The 18620-nt window shown below is 41.0% G+C and overlaps 1 protein-coding gene across 1 annotated transcript in view; it reads left to right on the forward strand.

Annotated features, from left to right (window-relative positions):
- KDR (kinase insert domain receptor) overlaps window positions 1-3174 on the forward strand; it is a 43483-nt gene extending 40309 nt beyond the window's left edge. The window contains exons 28-30 of the mRNA XM_021701577.2: window positions 386-485; window positions 995-1080; window positions 2842-3174. Coding sequence (XP_021557252.1) covers window positions 386-485; window positions 995-1080; window positions 2842-3064 — 409 coding nt within the window. The 3' untranslated portion in view covers window positions 3065-3174. The remainder of the gene's footprint in view (window positions 1-385; window positions 486-994; window positions 1081-2841) is intronic.
- The last annotated feature ends 15446 nt before the right edge of the window (window positions 3175-18620 follow it).

The following is an 18620-nucleotide window of genomic DNA, read 5'->3' on the forward strand; positions in this document are numbered from 1 at the left end:
GATGTTCAATGCTCTGTAATATGTCAAGAGCCCAGGGGAGGAATCTCAGGCAATCAGGAAACCATGCAGAAGGCGGCTGATCACTTAGTTTGCTGTTGTTGTCTTTAGTCCAGCCCCGGCCCTCAGAAGTAAGATTCAAAAGAACAGGAGCTAATCGAGGCCCCTCACTTAGATTATACTTTTAAATAGGCCCTCACAGGAAATGGAGCCTTCACTCTGTGCTAGCAGAGAAAGATTTTTGTTTTGATTTGTTTTTCCTTTTCCAAAGGATGTTTTGAAGGTTGCTATTAAACTTGTGGTTGAAAGATAATGAACTTAGGTATCACTTTTGGTCTCTGCGGCCAAATATACCACCCCCCAAATATAAATATTGGTTCTTTTGCAGCCAGTATCTGCAGAACAGTAAGCGAAAAAGCCGGCCCGTGAGTGTAAAAACATTTGAAGATATCCCGTTGGAAGAACCAGAAGTAAAAGTAATCCCAGATGTAAGTACATCTCTTAAAAATAGTCTTAAAAATAACACAAAGGATGAAACATTAGCTAGATAAATATTAGCCTAAGCATTAGAGTCTTGGAGCCTCATTATAAAGGTATGTGTCATGGGGTCATTATGGAGATGGAACTGATCAGTCCCTTCCCCTCCCCGCCGCCACTGGATTTTCCATAAAGACAGCCCCTGGTCCAAGGTTCCAGATAGTCTAGCTTCATGCCCAATTCCACTCAAGTGTAAATAGTATCACTGTGAAAAGAGGGATGGCAACAGGTCTCCTCAGCTGCTTCTTCCTAAATACTCTTCTTCCAGGCCTGAGTTTACTACTAGGAAGCAGTTGTTTCTTCTTGTAGCTGGTACAATTTCTGGCTATGCCATCTTTACCTCCCTCCGTGGAACACTGGAGCATATTGTCGGATAGATGGGTTAAGAAATCAATTTGATTGAATAGTTGGTCAGTGTGCACACTCAATCAACAGTGCCATCTCCTTATTTCTTAAAAAGGACAACCAGACGGACAGTGGTATGGTCCTTGCATCAGAAGAGCTGAAAACCTTGGAAGACAGAACCAAATTAGCGCCATCTTTTAGGTAAGGCTCAGCCAAAGAGAAAAGACAAGTCTCAACAGGAATTTTTGGAAGGAACTTAGGACTTTCAGTGTAGACGCAGTTTTCCCTTTTTGTGTCTGTTGCTTAGGCAAATTCACATCAACTGAATTAATAAATAACTGAAACTAATCAAACAAATAAATTATATGGCACATCTGAAAAAGAATCTGAAATTAATTAGGGAATTTGGTCAGTTTTAATGAGAATTTATGAATACCCGGGAATTTTTATGTTTATATGGTCAGTGGTTTGTGTGGTACTGGCTAAATAACAAAGTTCATTGGATGTAATCCCTCAAATTGAGATGATTAAAATCTTTGTGGACTCTGAAGAATTTTCAAACCTGTACATAAATGAGCACATCTGTCTTTAGAAGTATGATGCATAAATAAACCAGTATCTATTTGTTTGAGATACTTAAATATTACTGGCTGAATTATTTGGCTTATTATTATTATTGGCTTAATTGTGGGAAAAATACTAAATTTGGTTTTGAATATGATTTCCCCCACGTGGTTCTGTAGGAATTTGTAGTTGTTTTGAATAGATGTACCTGCTTTTAACCTAACATATAAATGAAAATCTCTATAAAAATAGTGAGATAGTGAGCAGTTATTTATTTGCTAGTGAACTCACTCTAGGTGAGAATTGAGAAGACTTTGATGTACTTATAATCTAACTGTTGTATAAAATGGGAACACCCATGGGTTAATAAGGGATGTTCCTGTAAAGAAAAAGAAAATTAAAACGAGCCATTGTGCAATTTTACTGTTTGCTTTAGGTCCAAAGTGAGAAATGGTTAGAGTCAATTATATGTTTCATTCATTGATTTAAAATATATTTGTTCAGCGGCGGCTATGTGCCAGGTACCATGCTATTGTTTGAGACACTCAACTCATTTGTTGGATTGAAAGAAAAATTGCACTTCTAGTCATTTGAAATAACTTTTAAACCACATATGGACACAGAGTTAATGAGATCCTTTTTGTAGTTTTTAACACAAATAATTTGGTAAAACACGTATTCAGGGGGGAAAACCCACACCTCAGAATGGCTTGAGAAAATGTAAATCCTAAAGCTTTTAGATCAACACAGCCTACACTTTTAGGCTTTGACATGATTATGGTCTGTCATGATTCCATTGAAACACTGAAAACATTTTCTAGTTGCTGCTGAGTGATCCAGGTCCTCAGTCCTTCCAAAGAATGTGGTTTTGATGAGTAAAAAGCAGTTTTTGACACTCTGGCTTGATGGCATACACACGCTTCGACTTATTCAAGTTTAAAGTTGCTCAAGAACTTTATTACCACCGTACAGATGCCTTGTAATCCCTAATCAACACTGGGAGGAAAGCAGAAGTGGACTCTCAGAACATCCCAATTTCCTTTCACATCGTCACAGCCCCATATCATTGTATACAAACCTGTCAATCTTCAACGCCATAAAAATGCTCCGTTGGTTGGAGCCTTTACATAACTCAGGAGAACTGCCTTTCATCTCATCACAGGCTTGAAAGACTTGGACCTGAATAAGAGGACTTATCTGAAACCACTAGCTCATGCTAGTACCTGAAAATAGACATCGTCTGAGTAAACCTGATACGTTGATTAACAAGTGGGAGAGATAGGGGCTGGTGTCTCCAGGGAGATTACAGCCCACACGGGGTCGGGAACAGGGTTAGGGTAAGAGGGGAAAGAACTTCTTTCTCTCCACCAACTCATTTGGTTGCCATTTCTTCCACAGTGGACTGATGCCCAGCAAAAGCAAGGAGTCTGTGGCATCCGAAGGCTCTAACCAAACGAGTGGCTACCAGTCTGGGTATCACTCGGATGACACGGACACGACTGTGTACTCCAGCGAGGAGGCCGAACTGTTAAAGCTGGTGGAGATTGGACCGCAAGTTGGCAGTGCATCCCAGATGCTCCAGCCTGACTCTGGGCCCACATTGAGCTCTCCTCCTGTTTAAAAGGAGGCACCCACGTCCCCTACTCCTGGAAATCACATGAGAGGTGCTGCTCAGATTTTCAAGTGTTGTTCTTTCCATCACTAGGAAGTAGCCACATTTGATTTTCATTTCAAAAAAAGGACCTCAGACTGCAGGGAGCCAGTCCCGTAGGCATTTCCTGAGAAGATGTTTGTGTCTCAAGAATGTGTTTGTGTTTTGTCCTGGTGTTGACCTTCTGTTTATGCATTTAGAAAGCATGTATGATGCCCCTTATTGTGGGGCTCCCCATGGGTTATGACAAAAGAAGTTCAAGAAATGGCTGCATCCTCCATGCAGTGGCAGCATCTGGGGAGTTGACACCTCTCTGTAAAACCAGAAGATAAACCAGGCAATGCAAGTGCTTTAGGTGTTGAAGACGGGAAAGACCTTTAGGGCTGAGTCCATCTAAGAAGCTTTGTTTGGGATATGGGTCCTGAGCCAAGTCTTATGTGTGGGGTTTGGATTGACAGAAAGGAAGATGTTGGCTTGCTTTGAGAGCATTCTGGAGCCTGCAGATGCATTGTGTTGGCTCTGGTGGAGGTGGGCATGGGGTCTGTTAGGAAATGTAAAGGCTTCAGATGAGGTTACTGGTTTTAGAAGGTTGCGTGCTCTTCCCAGTTGGGCTAAATGAGAGCTCCTTGGGCTGTTTCCGACACCTAATGAGAGTTCCTTCCGGACTCTTACGTGTCTCCTGGCCAAGCCCCAGGAAGGAAATGCTGCAGCTCTGGCTCTTAGTCTCCCAGGCCGATCCTTTATTCAGAACCCCATAAAGAAAGGACACTCAGACGGAGGCTCCCTGTCGTGTCGAAGAGTTTTGACTATATAAACCAGCTTCTGGTTTCTTCTGGATGAATACCCCCTTATCTGTCCTGATGTGATCTATGTCTGAGCCTGAATGCAGTAGGTTCCGTATCAAGCTGTGGTGTCAAAGCTTCAGGAAGGATTTGACTCCTTTGTTCCTTCTCCCCTCCCTGAACCTTCACCCTCTTTTCACCCCAATCAGACAGTATTTTAGTAATTTGGCCTCTACACTCTAGTAAGAGCTGATTTGGTTTGTTCACTCTCTGAATGACTATTAGCCAGATTTCAAAATTATATAGCCAAAGTTTTAACAACATCTATTGTATTATTTAGACTTTTAACACATCAAGCTATTTCTACTGGTTTCTGCCCTTGTTCTTTCTTTTTTAAAAAAGAAAATGTATTTTTCGTTTGGTACCATAGTGTGAGATGCTGGGAACCATGACTGTAAAACATGCTATGGCACATATATTTATAGTCTGTTTATGTAGAAACAAATGTAATATATTAAAACCTTATATTATATATGATGAACTTTGTACTATTCACATTTTATACCAGTATTATGTAGCATAACAAAGGCCATAATGCTTTCAGCAATTGACGCCATTTTATTAAAAAAAAATTGAAAAACTTAAACGAGTCCCTTTGCAAGGTTGCATTTCTGTTCTTATCATTTCTCTCCTAAGGTGGAGAAGGGGCAATCAGACATAATTGCTACATGGTTTTTCATTTTTAATTGTTTCCTTATTCTTCTTATAAAGGATATTTTCATAAAGTAGTTTATACTTTTTAAACCAGTACATGTATGCTTAGTAAAAAAACAAAATACAACAGTATAATATTACCACGACTGTTTCGAGGGGAAGTACTTCTGGCTTGAGGTGTAGTTGCTTCTCCCCTTCCTTTTTTTTTTGTTACACAAATAATTCATACACATGTGAACTCTCATTATATTCTGTGCACTTTTAAGATTCTTAAACTATGGACTGAGACATAGAAGTACTCTACCAGTATTTGTGCCTGTTACCATTGCCAACCATGAAAATCAGAGGGTGAGAGATCCCCAGACAGGTGGCCAGACCCAGGCACCACAGGGAAGTCCGGAGCGTACTTGCAGTTCTCAATGATAACTCTATACTTGCAATGTCAGCCATTTTGAGTGATTACTTTTACCCGAATTCAGTGATTACTAGAAATCACTGGCACCCATGAGTGGCCCTACTCTTTGTGGTATTTTTTTATACAAGTGTTGCAATATTTATACAGTCAAATATACCTATCATTTTTTTAAAAGATTTTATTTATTTATTTTTAGAGCTCGTGAGTGGGGGAGAGGGGCAAAAGGAGAGGGAGAAAGAGAGAATCTCCGTGCTGAGTGCGGAGCCCGAAATGGGGTTTGATCCGTCACAACCCCAACATCATGACCTGAGCCAAAATCAAGAGTCGGACGCTCAACCAACTAAGCCACCCCAGTACCCCTCAAATGTACCTATCATTTTTGATGGCTTCTGGGTTTTTAAATCTTAGTGGAGAAGGTCTTCTCAGTTCTAAAATAAGTTCTAAATGTTCTTCTTCTGCTACACTTAAATGCATATAGAGTGAGGCAGGAATCTGGCTTTGTTTTCTTCAACTAGTTGTCGATCACAGCAGTACTCTTGATGAAATATACCTCTTTGCCTCCGTGGTTGGGGAAATACGCATTGTGCCATTTTCAAACCCTATCATCTCACTGAGACATTCTGTACAATTTTGTGATGGAGAAGAGGGTAGCCATGGGCATGTGTGATTCCTGGGGCAGCACTTACAGAGGTGGGCTCTTGGCCAGGATTAGTGGGTTAGGGTCTCTGACAGACGTTGTCACACTATCTGTCAGGCTGGCCTTGTCTTTTCCTGTTATGATGGTGGCATCCAGTAAATGAATGAAAGAAGAGTCTAGGTGGTTCAAGATAGAGACGCCCTCATAGAAAAACAGAATTTTCTTCAGTTTAGGAAAAAGAGATTTTGTTTCTAATAAGCAGCCCCTGACACTGTCTCCAATGCTGGGAATTTGGATTCAGCTGAAACGTCACACTTCATAAAGAAATGCTTTTAGCACCTCAGGCAGAATGATTAGGAGGTGAGGTTTGGCTCTCTCCTTCCTCTCTCTTCTGTCTTCCGTGCTCCTCGTTCTTAGCTACTTTTCTCTCTTCATTTGCCCTTGAATTGAAGAGAACTTTGTGGCCTTTGAAAGTGCTTCCTGCATGGTCTTATTTTCAGAGCTTTAATTGGAGACATTTGGTGTATTTTAGGTGCGGCCAACCCCACCCCTTGGCTCCTGGCCTCCCTCATTCTCTCCCTTTACTTGCTTTGTCCTTCTGCCTCCTTTCAAACTCCTCTGGCCCTTCACCTTCCATTTCTCTTTCCACTAACCTTCCTCTGCCCTGCACCCTTCGGCCCCACCCACTGCAGCCTTTCTCCTCCATCATCACGGGACAGAGAGAGCTGTGGGGGATTTAAACTCATTACCCCACTAAGTTTTCCTGCCAAGACACATTCATTTGTCCTCTTCAATGAAAGAAAAGTAGAAAAGTAAAAAATCTCAAACCCACAACTTTGTAGTTAACCCTATTTTCCTATTTCCCCCTACCATGTCTTTCTTTCTACCTCTCACTCACATATTAACCTCTAAGATGATAAAATGTAGGCAAACTCCGGAGGCTAAAGCCTTTCAGAGACTGGCTTTTCATATACACCCTTGCACATTTGCATTCTCTTTCCCTGTAGGGGCAGTGCCTACCATGTCTATGCTTTCTCAGGTACAAGGGGCTCTAATCTGTTCTAATCTAATCTGCCCAAATTTTCACTTACGTCTAAGTGAAAATCTGGGCAGTCTTCTTGAAAGCAGTTTTTTTTTTTTTTTTTTTTAAAGCAGGCTCCATACCCAGTGTGGAGCCCAATGCGGGATTCAAACTCACAACCCTGAGATCAAGACCTGAGCTGAGATCAAGAGTCAGACGCTTAACCGACTAAGCTACTCCGGTGCCCTGAAAGCAGTTTGAAGTCCATTTTTTGGGGGATAAATTAGAGAATGCTCCTAGGTGATAAAGAAATTAAAAAGGTAAAATAAAGTTATTTACTCTGATTTTGATGAGAATGGAGAGAAGTGAGGAATCTAGGACGAACAACCCAGAGAGAAATTCAACAGCCAAGTTGGCCTGAAGCTCTGGAGCTAAAATAGTAGAACATACCAGCCCCAGCTGAGGTCTGCTCAGAGATAAGGGCTCTGAGAAAAAAAAAAAAAAAGTCTAATGAAGACTATGGGTAAGGCAACTATAACAGTAAACTGTGATTGATATCAAGCAAATGTTAGTGAGAAGAATCAAATGACACCTTCGATTTTATTTTCTTTACAACACTATGTACGACCTATATGTATCATCTTGACACCTGTAAAAACAACATTAAATTCAGTAGTTTCACTCCAGTGTTTTTGTTTAGAAATAAAAGAATGAAAATCTGTGGTTTAATTTTTTATTTCAGCTTCACTGGTTTATTCCAAGGACTTAAAACCTATGATCAGTATGCTTACCAATAACAAACGTACTTACCAATAACAGTGACAGCGTACCCTCATACCTTACTTGTTTGAAGCTCCACTTTTGGATATATTGCAGTAGGAAAAGGGCAGGGAATAACAAAACTGGACTTTGCTCCAGTATTTTCTATTCTTTGCTGTGTTTGTCCTCTCCCTTCTTCAGGAAGTGACATTTAGGGAGAATAACTTTAGGAACGTGGGTTGGGTTCTTCAGTGTTAAAGGGACTCTCACTGCCTGACTGAGCCCGAGTGCAGCTCACAGGATGTGGGGCATGAAATGACTCATCAAGTGCCCTCTGAGCTACTATTACCTGCCACTATGCACAGGGCATCTCTTAGGCTGAAATGTGTTATCCTGATGAAGGGGATTGAAAACATTCCATTCATTGCCACAGAGAGAACATGAATGGAAATGAAAACCCAGATGCAAAGTAGGGAATTCAGGCTAGATATAAGGTGAGCAACAACATCTCACCTTCATCCCCCTCATGGACAAGAAAACTGGCAGACAATATCCTGAAGCATGTGTTGGAGAAAAGCAAGGCCTTCCACAGAAATCAGGTACCAAGTTTCAGCCCTTACTACAACTTTTAAAGCAAGTAATATTTTATTTATTTGTTTATATTTGACTGTACTTATAAAAAGCTTACAATGTGCCAGATACTCTTTTTAAAAGTTTATTAATATTAATTCATGTAATGAATAATAAGGACCTTGAAGAAAGAGGTAGGCATCACAAGGTAGACCAGGTGGCAAACCAGACTAGGATTCACAAAAAGATCCTCACTGATGGTTTCAACGAGTGTTTGGTAGGCATTTATGATGTGCTGGTCACCTTAGCAGGCAGTGGTCCTAACTATTCCCTTAGCCGCATGGGTTAAGAGTTATCAACAGAACCATAGAGAGGAGGAACTCCAATCTTATTCCAGAACTCTCTGTATATCCTTATGATCTCACCTTAAATTGATTCATAGTTCCCATTATTGGCTCATTGTATATTCAGTCATTCTTGAACAAAGATCTGAGTTCAAAAACCCACAGATTTCACCATGGGGGGACTTAACCTGACTTTAGAGTCAGGGTGCTCATTAGAAAAACCAGGTAAGAAGCCATCTCACAGAGGGTTGATGAAATTAGGCTTATATTTGTCTGGTTCATCTCATGTTGCAAAATTTGCATTTGGCTCGTAAAGCAAGATGAGATTCTGATAGTGCTCCAGAATTCCCAGTTGGCAGGCATGGTATGCCAACACAGAAGGAACCTTTGGTTTTATTGTAAGTAACATTGTGTTGTCCTTTATACTACTGTTCTACATTTTAAACTTTTCCAGAGGATGAAAATCCAAAGTACAGAAAGAATAAATTCCATCATTGTTATTAGTTTTATTAGGAATTCTTCAGTAGGGATTATTTTATGTAATGACTTCTTTTTGGGTATTTCAAAATATTATCAGGTACCATGCAACATTTCATAAGTACATCTGTTTCACAGATCAAAGTGTACTCCTGTGTAAATTACACTGAGAATCTTTTAAATAGCCTGTGCTTGAAGTCAATAGAAGCGAACTTTCTTTTATTCAATCATCGTGAATAGATCATGGTATGTTGTTGTGCCTTTCCCCCCTCTCTCCTGTGTAGTATGGTTGGCAAATTGCCTTGAGGATCTGTCATGAAGAAAGAAAAAAAATCCCCATTCTTCTCTTATCACCCTTATTCATCAGTGAATTTCAGTGTTCTGCCCACCTTTTATTCTTGAAGTTGTTTGTACCCAAGGAGAGCTTTTGCTTCTTTGAGGAGCAAGACACGAGGATGTCATGCCAGCAACCATTCCTGAGTCAGATCTTACAGAATTAGTTAGTAATGTAACCTGTAAGTATCAGTGGGCATTAATTTTGGATGACATGTATCTTAGAGCAAGTTTAATCATGACAGAATAGAATTTTTAGATAAATATATATTATGGATTTAACTTTCACTCTGTTGCTCTATTTCGTGGTGATAGATGTTTCAAGTAGCTCTGCCATCACTCAGACCTGAGTAGCTGGAAGAGCAGAGGACTAACCTTGATCATCTACCATATGCCAGGCATTGAGCTATGCATTCCTCAGATATCATCTCATTGAATTCTTGCCATGGACGCTTGTGTTAGGTGCCATTACCACCATGTCACAGTTGAAGATCAGCAGTTAAGATGTGAAGCCCCAGCAGGTAAAGTGGTGCCAGGATTAAATCCAGTCTACTTACACTTTGGGCACATATTCATACTTGAGATAGGAACCAGGATGGAATCTTCTGTCTTGATGGAAGGCAGTGAGCTGACTCATCCTCTGATAAATCAACTAACCAAATGAAAGGTACATATTAAGGTGGCCGGGTACCTTTAAGTGTCTTAGTTAATATGTGTTGGCTCCAATATTTCCATCTTTCAGGCAGCTTTATCTATAAGATAAATCCACTAGACAATGACTAAACATAAAAGCTTAGTGTTGCAATAAACATCTAACCACCAGAGGAAAGACAGTGTGTTATTTACTAGCTGTATAGTCTTGGGTGAGTTACTTAACCTCTTTAGTCTTGCTTTCCTCATCTGGATGAGAATTAAAAGAGATACGTGTGCAATGCACCTACCATACTACCTGATAGGTGGAAAGCATTCAATAAAGGTTAATCATTATTATATTCTTATGATGATGCTGGTGATAGGTAAGTTAGATGTAAAACTTGTTGAATGACATTTCTCAAAGATTTTTAATTTACCATTGACAAACTGGATGGAGTTCCAATGGAACTTAATGGTCTACATTGTGCTTTAGATTTTAAAACTTGCATAAGGACCCTCATAGCATGAGGAACAAATTGCTGGTTGACATATGCCTGGGAAGACTGCAATGTGATAGAGTCTGGATTCAGAAAGACCTCATTGGTCAGAATTCAAATGCCGAGTCAAATAAATCAATTTGATTTTTCTGCACAATTTTGGGATGGGGCACAGTGGCTGGTCAACAGCTTTAAATTGGTTAATAAGTGTCAGTTTGCCAAAATCAGTTGGACAATGACCAATTTGCTAAAAGTCAGTTTGCCCAATGATTAACTCATCAAGTTAAATTTACCAATAAATGCAAATCTTTAAGCATTATTTATAAAGTTTACAACAATTTGTATTGTACATTTAATTGTTTTCAAGGATTCATTCATATTCATCAATTCAGCATAAGATTATATTATATATTGCCATTAATATGAAAATTCTGTGAAGGGATCCAAGCTAATCACATCAATATGAAATGATGACTTTTTCTTTCCAGTTGCTAGAAATGCCAAATTTAGGCTTATATGCCAGTTGAGGCATTGTTGAAATGACATTCAAAGGAACCAGAAGAACTCAAAAGTGGCTGACACAATTCCATTATATTAAGGATGTTAGCTCCATCAGGACAGACATTTTTGTCTCTTTGGTTCACTGGTTTATGTCCAATGCCTACGACAGTGCCTGACAATAGTAGGTTCATTAAATCAGTCATTTGGTGAATAGAATTTCAGGCAACTGGCTCTCTGCAAATTGATTTTTGACATTTTGGTTTGCTCTGCTAGGCACCAGCAGGGGCAAAGAAAATGTAGGGGTTTTTGTTGACTGTGTTTTCAGGGTATGTTGGGGTTTCCAAAGAGGTGAGGAAAATTTTAAGCTGTGTAACTAGGTAAACATGTAGATACCAATGGAGGGAATTGTTTTACTGTCTCCACGCTGGTCAGACCCACTTGGATTCTGACTCTCCATTCTTGTAACCACATTTAAGGGTAACTTGACAAGTGGTAGCGTACCCAGAGGAAGGTTACCAGGATAATCTTACATAAAGAATGGTTGGGAAACTGGAAACAGACTGGAAAAGATTTAAGGAATATGCAAGGGCTCTCTTTTAATATATGAAGGGGCTTCCATGGAAAGTACTCTGACTTTCTTTTGTCTTCCCAAAGGAAAAATTCAGTCAGTGGACAGAAACCATGAGAGTAGCAGACCCTGTGTTATCTGATTCCCAATCACATGCCCTTTCCTTTGTGCCTCATGGATTCTCCCTTCCTTGGAGTAAGTAGAGAGTGTTCTGTGCTATAGGGTTGTTGGAGAGGGGTTAAGAAGTTGTAAGGAGTTAAGGAATCAGAACACCAGTTGAACAAGGTGACCTCCAACTTCCGTTTCAGCGCAGCACATCAGAGATCAAGAAGCCGCGCTCTCGAGTAATACAGTCTTAGTTTCTTCATTCATAAAATAGAAATAATAACACTGTGTATCTCATAAGCTTACTGTAAGGATTGAATAAAATAATAGACATAAAGCACTTAGTTCAGTGCCTGGCACATAATAAGCACTAGACAAATGCCTCACCTATTGTTCTGAATCAATGAAAATGAATGTACTATATCTACCTTTCTTTTTTCAAGGGGTGATAACCAAGGTTTCAGTCTCAAATGGTTAAGGTAGACACTTCCAAGGGCTCCCTAAGTTTTTCTGAGGGCAGGGAAGTTATTTTTTGTTTTTGAAATAGCTGCTTCCACAGATGACGCCTGAATATATACACAACACTTTAGACTTTGCCGTGGACTCCAGACTTCTGCTTTGTTCAGTAGTCTGGGCGGGATGGAGACAGGAAGAGGCACTGAGACACAGCGGCTGAGGAGCTGCAGTCCAGGCTGGGTTAAGCAGGGAAGTGGCCCCCATGAGTCACAGGCTGGAAAGCTCCAGCAGGGACCCTCTGGCTCCTGGACTCCTCACACTGGGAGACATTTCCTGCTCTTTGCACTCCCTGCACCTCCCCTCCCCCCAAGAGTTCCTTAAGACAAGGTCTTTAACTGAATTGTTATAAGCCAAGGGAATGAGTGTTTTTAGTGTCTGCCAAGGCTGGGAATCTCCCAAGCTTTGAGAAAATTGTGTGTGAGGCCAGTTGGTTCTCTTGCTGGGGCCTACCTTGCCATCTTGGCCAAAGGAAGACAGTAGGATTGTTTCCTCAGGGGTTGGGGGCGCTTAGCTAGCTTGTGAGTTAAAAAGCCAAGTGTTACTACCAAAATGGTCCTTCCACAGCATCCCTGGAAAGTCACTTTGACTTTGGGTTAGGTACCCCATAATCCCCTGGGGTTTGCACACTCAAGCTCCACATTGCATGAAGGTCAACTTAGGAAGCCCACGTCACTTGGGGAGAGGAGCTAATGTGGGTCATCTCAGTCCAGACTCAGCCTTTGACAGGTTTATGGATGGTGGAAGGCTTTGGGCTCCCAGTTGGCTCAGGTTGGGACTCTGTTCAGTCCCCTCTTTGGGCCTGCAGATGGATTAGGCCCCAGACTTTCCTGGGGTAATTTGGAAACTGCACAGGACCTCTAACATATGGCCCTGATAAGAATCTCTCTCTCAGAGATAAGGAGCTGTTTAAGGGAATCTGAGGAAGCCTGGGGGTTTGTTTCCATAAAGCTGGACAATGTAAAGTGTAATCCCTACACAGATGTAATTAGCTGTTAAGCATATTAAGTAGCAAGGGAGGGGTGCTTTTCTGGTTCACAAATTCATGTGAGACCACACTAGGGGAACTGAGAGCGGGTATCTTTTCCTGCCAGATCATTAGAATCACAACTTGCTGATGGACCAACAGGCTGAGCTTATTGTAGCTGCAGCAACCAGGAGACTCCACAGGACCTAGGGGAGCCACAACCATGAAAGACCCAAGGCCCATGGGCCTCTTGTTTCTCTAATACTGGGAAGGTCAGAGAGTCATCTTTGAGGGAGGCTTCAAATAAGTCATATCAAGGCTCACTATGGAGCCAGCTCACTTAGTGTTTTCTGCTAACGCAGGGTTTGGCACTGTGGTTAGGTTGCCGGGTGGTCTCTGGGAAGGCTGAGAGCCCCCCTAGAACTGCCAGCTGGATGAAGCTGCAGTCTGTCAGACGGAAAGTCTCACTTGTGGCCAAGTAGCTACTAAATGGCCCTCACTGCGTGTACCAATGGCATCTCCATGGCACTTCCATTGATTCAATATAAACTAATAATGGACAATTATTAAGAGCTTATTCTGTGCTAGGCAGAGTACTAAGCAGTTATAGATCTATCATCTGATGTATTTCTCATAACAACCTTATGAGTTAGGTAGTAATATCATCACTAATTTACAGATGAGGAAACTGAGGTTTAGGCAGGTTAACGTTTTGTACAAAGTTATACAATTAGTGAGTAGTGAATACAGGTTTTAATCCCAGAAGCTGATTCAGAGCTAAAATTTATATCATACTTTAAGGCTCATTAGAAACCTCTCTCCACAAGCCTTGTGGAAAAAATCTGCCATTTCTCAGACTCCAGTTGGTATCAAGATCAATCAAAAATAAAAAGGATTAAAAAAATACCTTGGTAGAGTCTATAACAATACACTCTTCTATATCTCCTCTTTGTTTGCCTGGTCTAGCCTGATCTTTGGAAATTCATTTGGGGCTTTTCTGTCGTAGTTGACTTTATGTTGTTTGGGAACTTTTTGAGATGATGAAAGAACAAAGTGATCAGTGAAAAGCAGTTGTAATCATGTCTTTTGAGTGTCTTCAAATTTTATAGAGGTTTTCTAGGCAAATAACCAACAGTCAGGTGGAATGATGGGGAGATCACTGCAAGTTAGAATTTGGGATTAATAAGCAAAATCTAGAGACAGTGTCTTTCCTTTGAAACAGCCAGCTATCACTCCCAATAGTCAGGCTCTCTGGAGTTCATGTGTCTGGAGAGGATAAGATGCTCAAGGGTAATGATTGGCATGCTACTTTTTTGAGTTGACATTCTCTTTCTCTTCCAGCCTCCTTTATGCATCTTCCAATCAGAAACCGTTGAACACTAAAAATGTCTGATCTGAGAATCCAGTTTGCGTTCACTGCAGGGACAGATGGCGATGTGACTGCTTAGTGACACAACGGCTCTCTTCATGATGCTGGCTTGATCCACTGACCTGTGATGGGAAATCCCTAGGGACCGAATCACTCTAAGAGGAAGCTTTTGTGATTACTCTGAAAGCACAGAAGATTTTCCCACCAGGCACTTAATTAAAAGTTAGTCTGAGGCTAGGGGTGCCTGGGTGGCTCGGTTGGTTCGGCTCATGTCATGATCCGGGGTCCTGGAATCGAGCCCGCCTCGGGCTCCCTGCTCAGCGGGGAGTCTGCTTCTCCCTCTCCCTCTGACCCTCCCCCCCGCTCATGCTCTCTCTCTCACAAATAAATAAATAAATCTTTAAAAAAAAAAGAGTTAGTCTGAGGTTACTAATGACCTCCGCCACAACCTACTGGGGTTCTTGGTCCACGGTCTTGCTCGGGCCCTGCGCTGTAAAACACTGAGTCCACACAAGGGGACAGTATGACGGTCCAGAGCACTTAGCACACCAGATAACAGAGTATGTCCAATAGACTTAGGATGGCAAGGAAGTAAGTGGCTTTGTGGACAGCAAGAACCAGGTGGGCCTGGAGTAGAGTGACCAGGTCAGCCAGGCTATGCCCAGACGGAAACACAGCTGACTCCGTATCTTATCAATTGCTGTTTTGCGTGATTTAAGACAGCCCAGTATTAAATGGAAAAAGTGTGTGTGGGGGGTGGGGGGGTGAAGTGGGGCAGGCATGGAGGGAAATCTAAATGCCGAGGTACTCATTTCCAGAGCCTTCAGGAGATAACGTCCCACCAGGCGCTGTGTGGGGCACTTAGGGCAGCGTAACCCAAGGTGAAATAATAATCACAAAGTGATCTTTACATTTTCTGATAAAGCTCTCCCTCTTGCCTACTGGCAGCAGCTGATGAACATTACATTTGAATTAAGCGTTAAGAGTAGCAGGGAGCTTTGAGATAAACCACTGCAATTATGAACTCACTCGCTGTTTAATGGCATGAAAACCATCAGTAGTGTGGTAGGCCTGACTGAGTTCCCACAGTGATCCCGCCGTCTTGTGGGCCTGGTTTATTATGTTTTATTGGCAACCCACAGCTTGTGTTAATTGTGCAGCCATCCCCATGAACAGCTGGTCCCTGAGAGGTGCAGGGTTGTCTCTCCTTAGACCAGCTTGCTTCCTGGTTAGAGAGGGTGATGGGTCAATTTGAAAGTTGCCATTCTTATTTGTGGCTCTCTGATTTTTTCCCCACTATTTACCTCAAAATATATCTAAGTCACCACACCCCTACCTGTCCCCCACTGTACCCACCAACTGCTCAGACCCACACGGTGCTTTTGATAATCTGTGGTGAGATTTGATGCTGTGGCAGATTTTATTTCTGAGAGTTTGTGGAACTCCTCTTTTAAGCAGGCACCATTCATAACAGCCTCTTCGCTAAGAGTGATTTTACGAATATTCTTGCATGAAAAAATCTTTTTGACGCTTGTTGGCAATTTATAAAAACGGAATGTGTGAAGATTCCAGAGCCCTGTACCTTTCACAAGGTACCAAACACATAAAATATTTAAATATTGTATTCACTTGATAGTTAAAACTAGACTCGATAATTACTAAAATACAGTCAAACCATTGTGTTAAAGGTAACGCTTGACAAAGTAGTTTTGAAAACAAAAAATAAACACTTTCAAAAAATGAGCAGATCCATCCACATCCTTGATGGTTAACGTGTTACAAATATGCAGTCACGTGGAACAGGCTTCAGGTGGGTTTTATTAGCTCCCCAAGAACTAGACGTCAGTAATGAGGTATTTTAGAAGCAAAGACCTCTGTCCCAGGAGGAACCTATATGGAAAACCCCAAAGCAAATCCCTGCCTTGAAGGTTTAAGGAAAACAAGGATGGAGATGTCCGCGAAGGTGTCTTTATCAGTGAAAATGCGTTCGCGTGAAACTAACAGAAAATCCTGAAGCTGGTGGGTTTGCCCCTGAAGACCCTGACATTACCTTAGAATAATCTGGGTTTTAAAATCGCCCTAGAGATTCTGACACACAGGGAAAGTTAAGAACCACTGGTTTAAGCAATAAGAAATTCATTACCTCACATGACAGTAAGTCTAGAGAAAGAGGGACCTTCAGCACTACAATGTCCCCCGAGGACCCAGGTTATTTCCATTTCTCTGCCTTCCCATCTTCAGCAGCGGGTTCAGTGTTTTACAGCAAGATGGCTGCCGCTGGCCCAGACTAGTGTAAGGCAGCGCTAGTGTACGAAAGAAAAGGAGAAACCATCTCATCCTGGGGCTCCCTCTCAGCAGCAAGCAAAGGGTCCCCAGCAGTTCGCCATCTCCAGCAAGACTTCACCTGACAGCTCCTTGGCCAGAGTTGGCCCATTTCTGAATCAATCACTGACAAGGACCAATCAGGAACCCCCTTGGAACTGGAGGTGGGATTGCGAAGCCCAGCGCTTTGTCAGGAAGCCCCTGGGTGCCTTTGTTACCAAAGAAAATGAAGTATGGATGAGGTAGGTGATTCAAGCGCTCGCTGGAGTATAGTTCTCTATGAGTAATGAGGTGAAGTGGAGTGACATTTGGCTTTATTTTTCTTTGACTTTTACTACTTTGTTTTCAGGTCACAAAAGTAATATATGCTCTTAGTGCAAAAATTTTAAAATTCAGGAAATTAAAACCATATTGTTTTTTACCTGATAACATTATTAAATTTTGGTTTCTACCTACATATATATTATAAATACAGATTTATATGTACATATTCATATAAATATGTATCCTTAGAATATATCCATTTTTAGGATACATAAATATACAGAAAACATATGATTAGAAGCCAAATATATATATAGTTACAAGTCAAATGTTAATATTAATAACTCACACATATATATTTTGTGTATATATGTGTGTATGTGTATTCTATATGTGCACACACACACGCATACATATATGTGGATATAATGGAATTATAATAAAGCACAGTGTTTTGTACATCTGCTTTTTCACTAAAAATATCTTGTGAACATTTCCTCATTTTATTAAATACTCCTCTAGATTCTAATTTTTTCCATTGTTAACAACCTGTTATGATATTTGTTGTTTGACATTGTTTCCTTTCCACATTTTCTTTATTATAAATAGTAAGTTGATAAACATTGTTGTGTTGCTTTCCTTCTTTCTTTTGGGCATCTAGTCCTAGAGGTGGAGTAGCAGACTTAAGTAAGAACATTGTTTAAAGCTTTTAATAACTATTGCCAATTTATCAACTGATACGATTGGTATGACCTAGGAAAGCAATTTAGAGAATGTATTTGGGCAATTGTATTGAAAGTCTTAAATATGTTTATATCTATTAATCCTATTCCTGGGAATTTATGCTGAAGAATTAATCTGAATTAAACAAAAGTAGGAGAGGGCTATCTGTATAAAGATGTTCCTGGCAGCATCTTTTATAATATTAAACTCTTGGAAACAACCCAAATGCATTAAAAACATTACTGGAAGGGTTCTTGGAAATCCTGTAACTCTTATTTTTCAGATGTGGAAAAGTAACATCTAGAGAGCTAAAGTAGTTTCCTAGCATCACATAGAAAGTCGAGGTGCTCTGACTCCCATTGTGGATTGTAGCAGTTGACTGCTAAAACTTAAAACTTTCAAAATGTTACAACCTTTTTCGTAATGAATACTCAGCTCTTAGTGACTGAATCTCTTTTGGGGAGAATAGAGCTTTACCAAAAATTTACCAATTTCTTTTGAAATTGTTCGCCATTACTTTATACATTCATTTCTGATTTCTGGTTTCAGTTTCTTTTTGCATCCATTCTTTCCTGTGAGGACTTATGCATTAATAACTTCCTTTGGGCGCCTGGATGGTGCAGTCGGTTAAGCCTCTGGCCCTTGATTTCAGCTCAGGTCATGATCTCAAGGTTGTGAGATCGAGCCCCATGCTGGGTGTGGAGCCTGCTTACGATTCTCTCCCTCCCTCTCCCTTGCCTCTCCCTCACCTGCTTGCTCTTTCATTCTCTCTCTCAAAAAAAATGTCCTCAATCTTTGTTAATCTGATGATATTTATCGCACCTTCAGACTTGAATGATAAGTTAGCCAATTATACAATTCTTTCTTAAAAATTTTTTCATGGGGCGCCTGGGTGGCTCAGTTGGTTAAGCGACTGCCTTCGGCTCAGGTCATGATCCTGGAGTCCCAGGATCGAGTCCCGCATCGGGCTCCCTGCTGAGCAGGGAGTCTGCTTCTCCCTCTGACCCTCCTC

The sequence above is a fragment of the Neomonachus schauinslandi genome, chromosome 2 (genome assembly GCF_002201575.2).
Source record: "Neomonachus schauinslandi chromosome 2, ASM220157v2, whole genome shotgun sequence".
Lineage (NCBI taxonomy): Eukaryota > Metazoa > Chordata > Mammalia > Carnivora > Phocidae > Neomonachus > Neomonachus schauinslandi.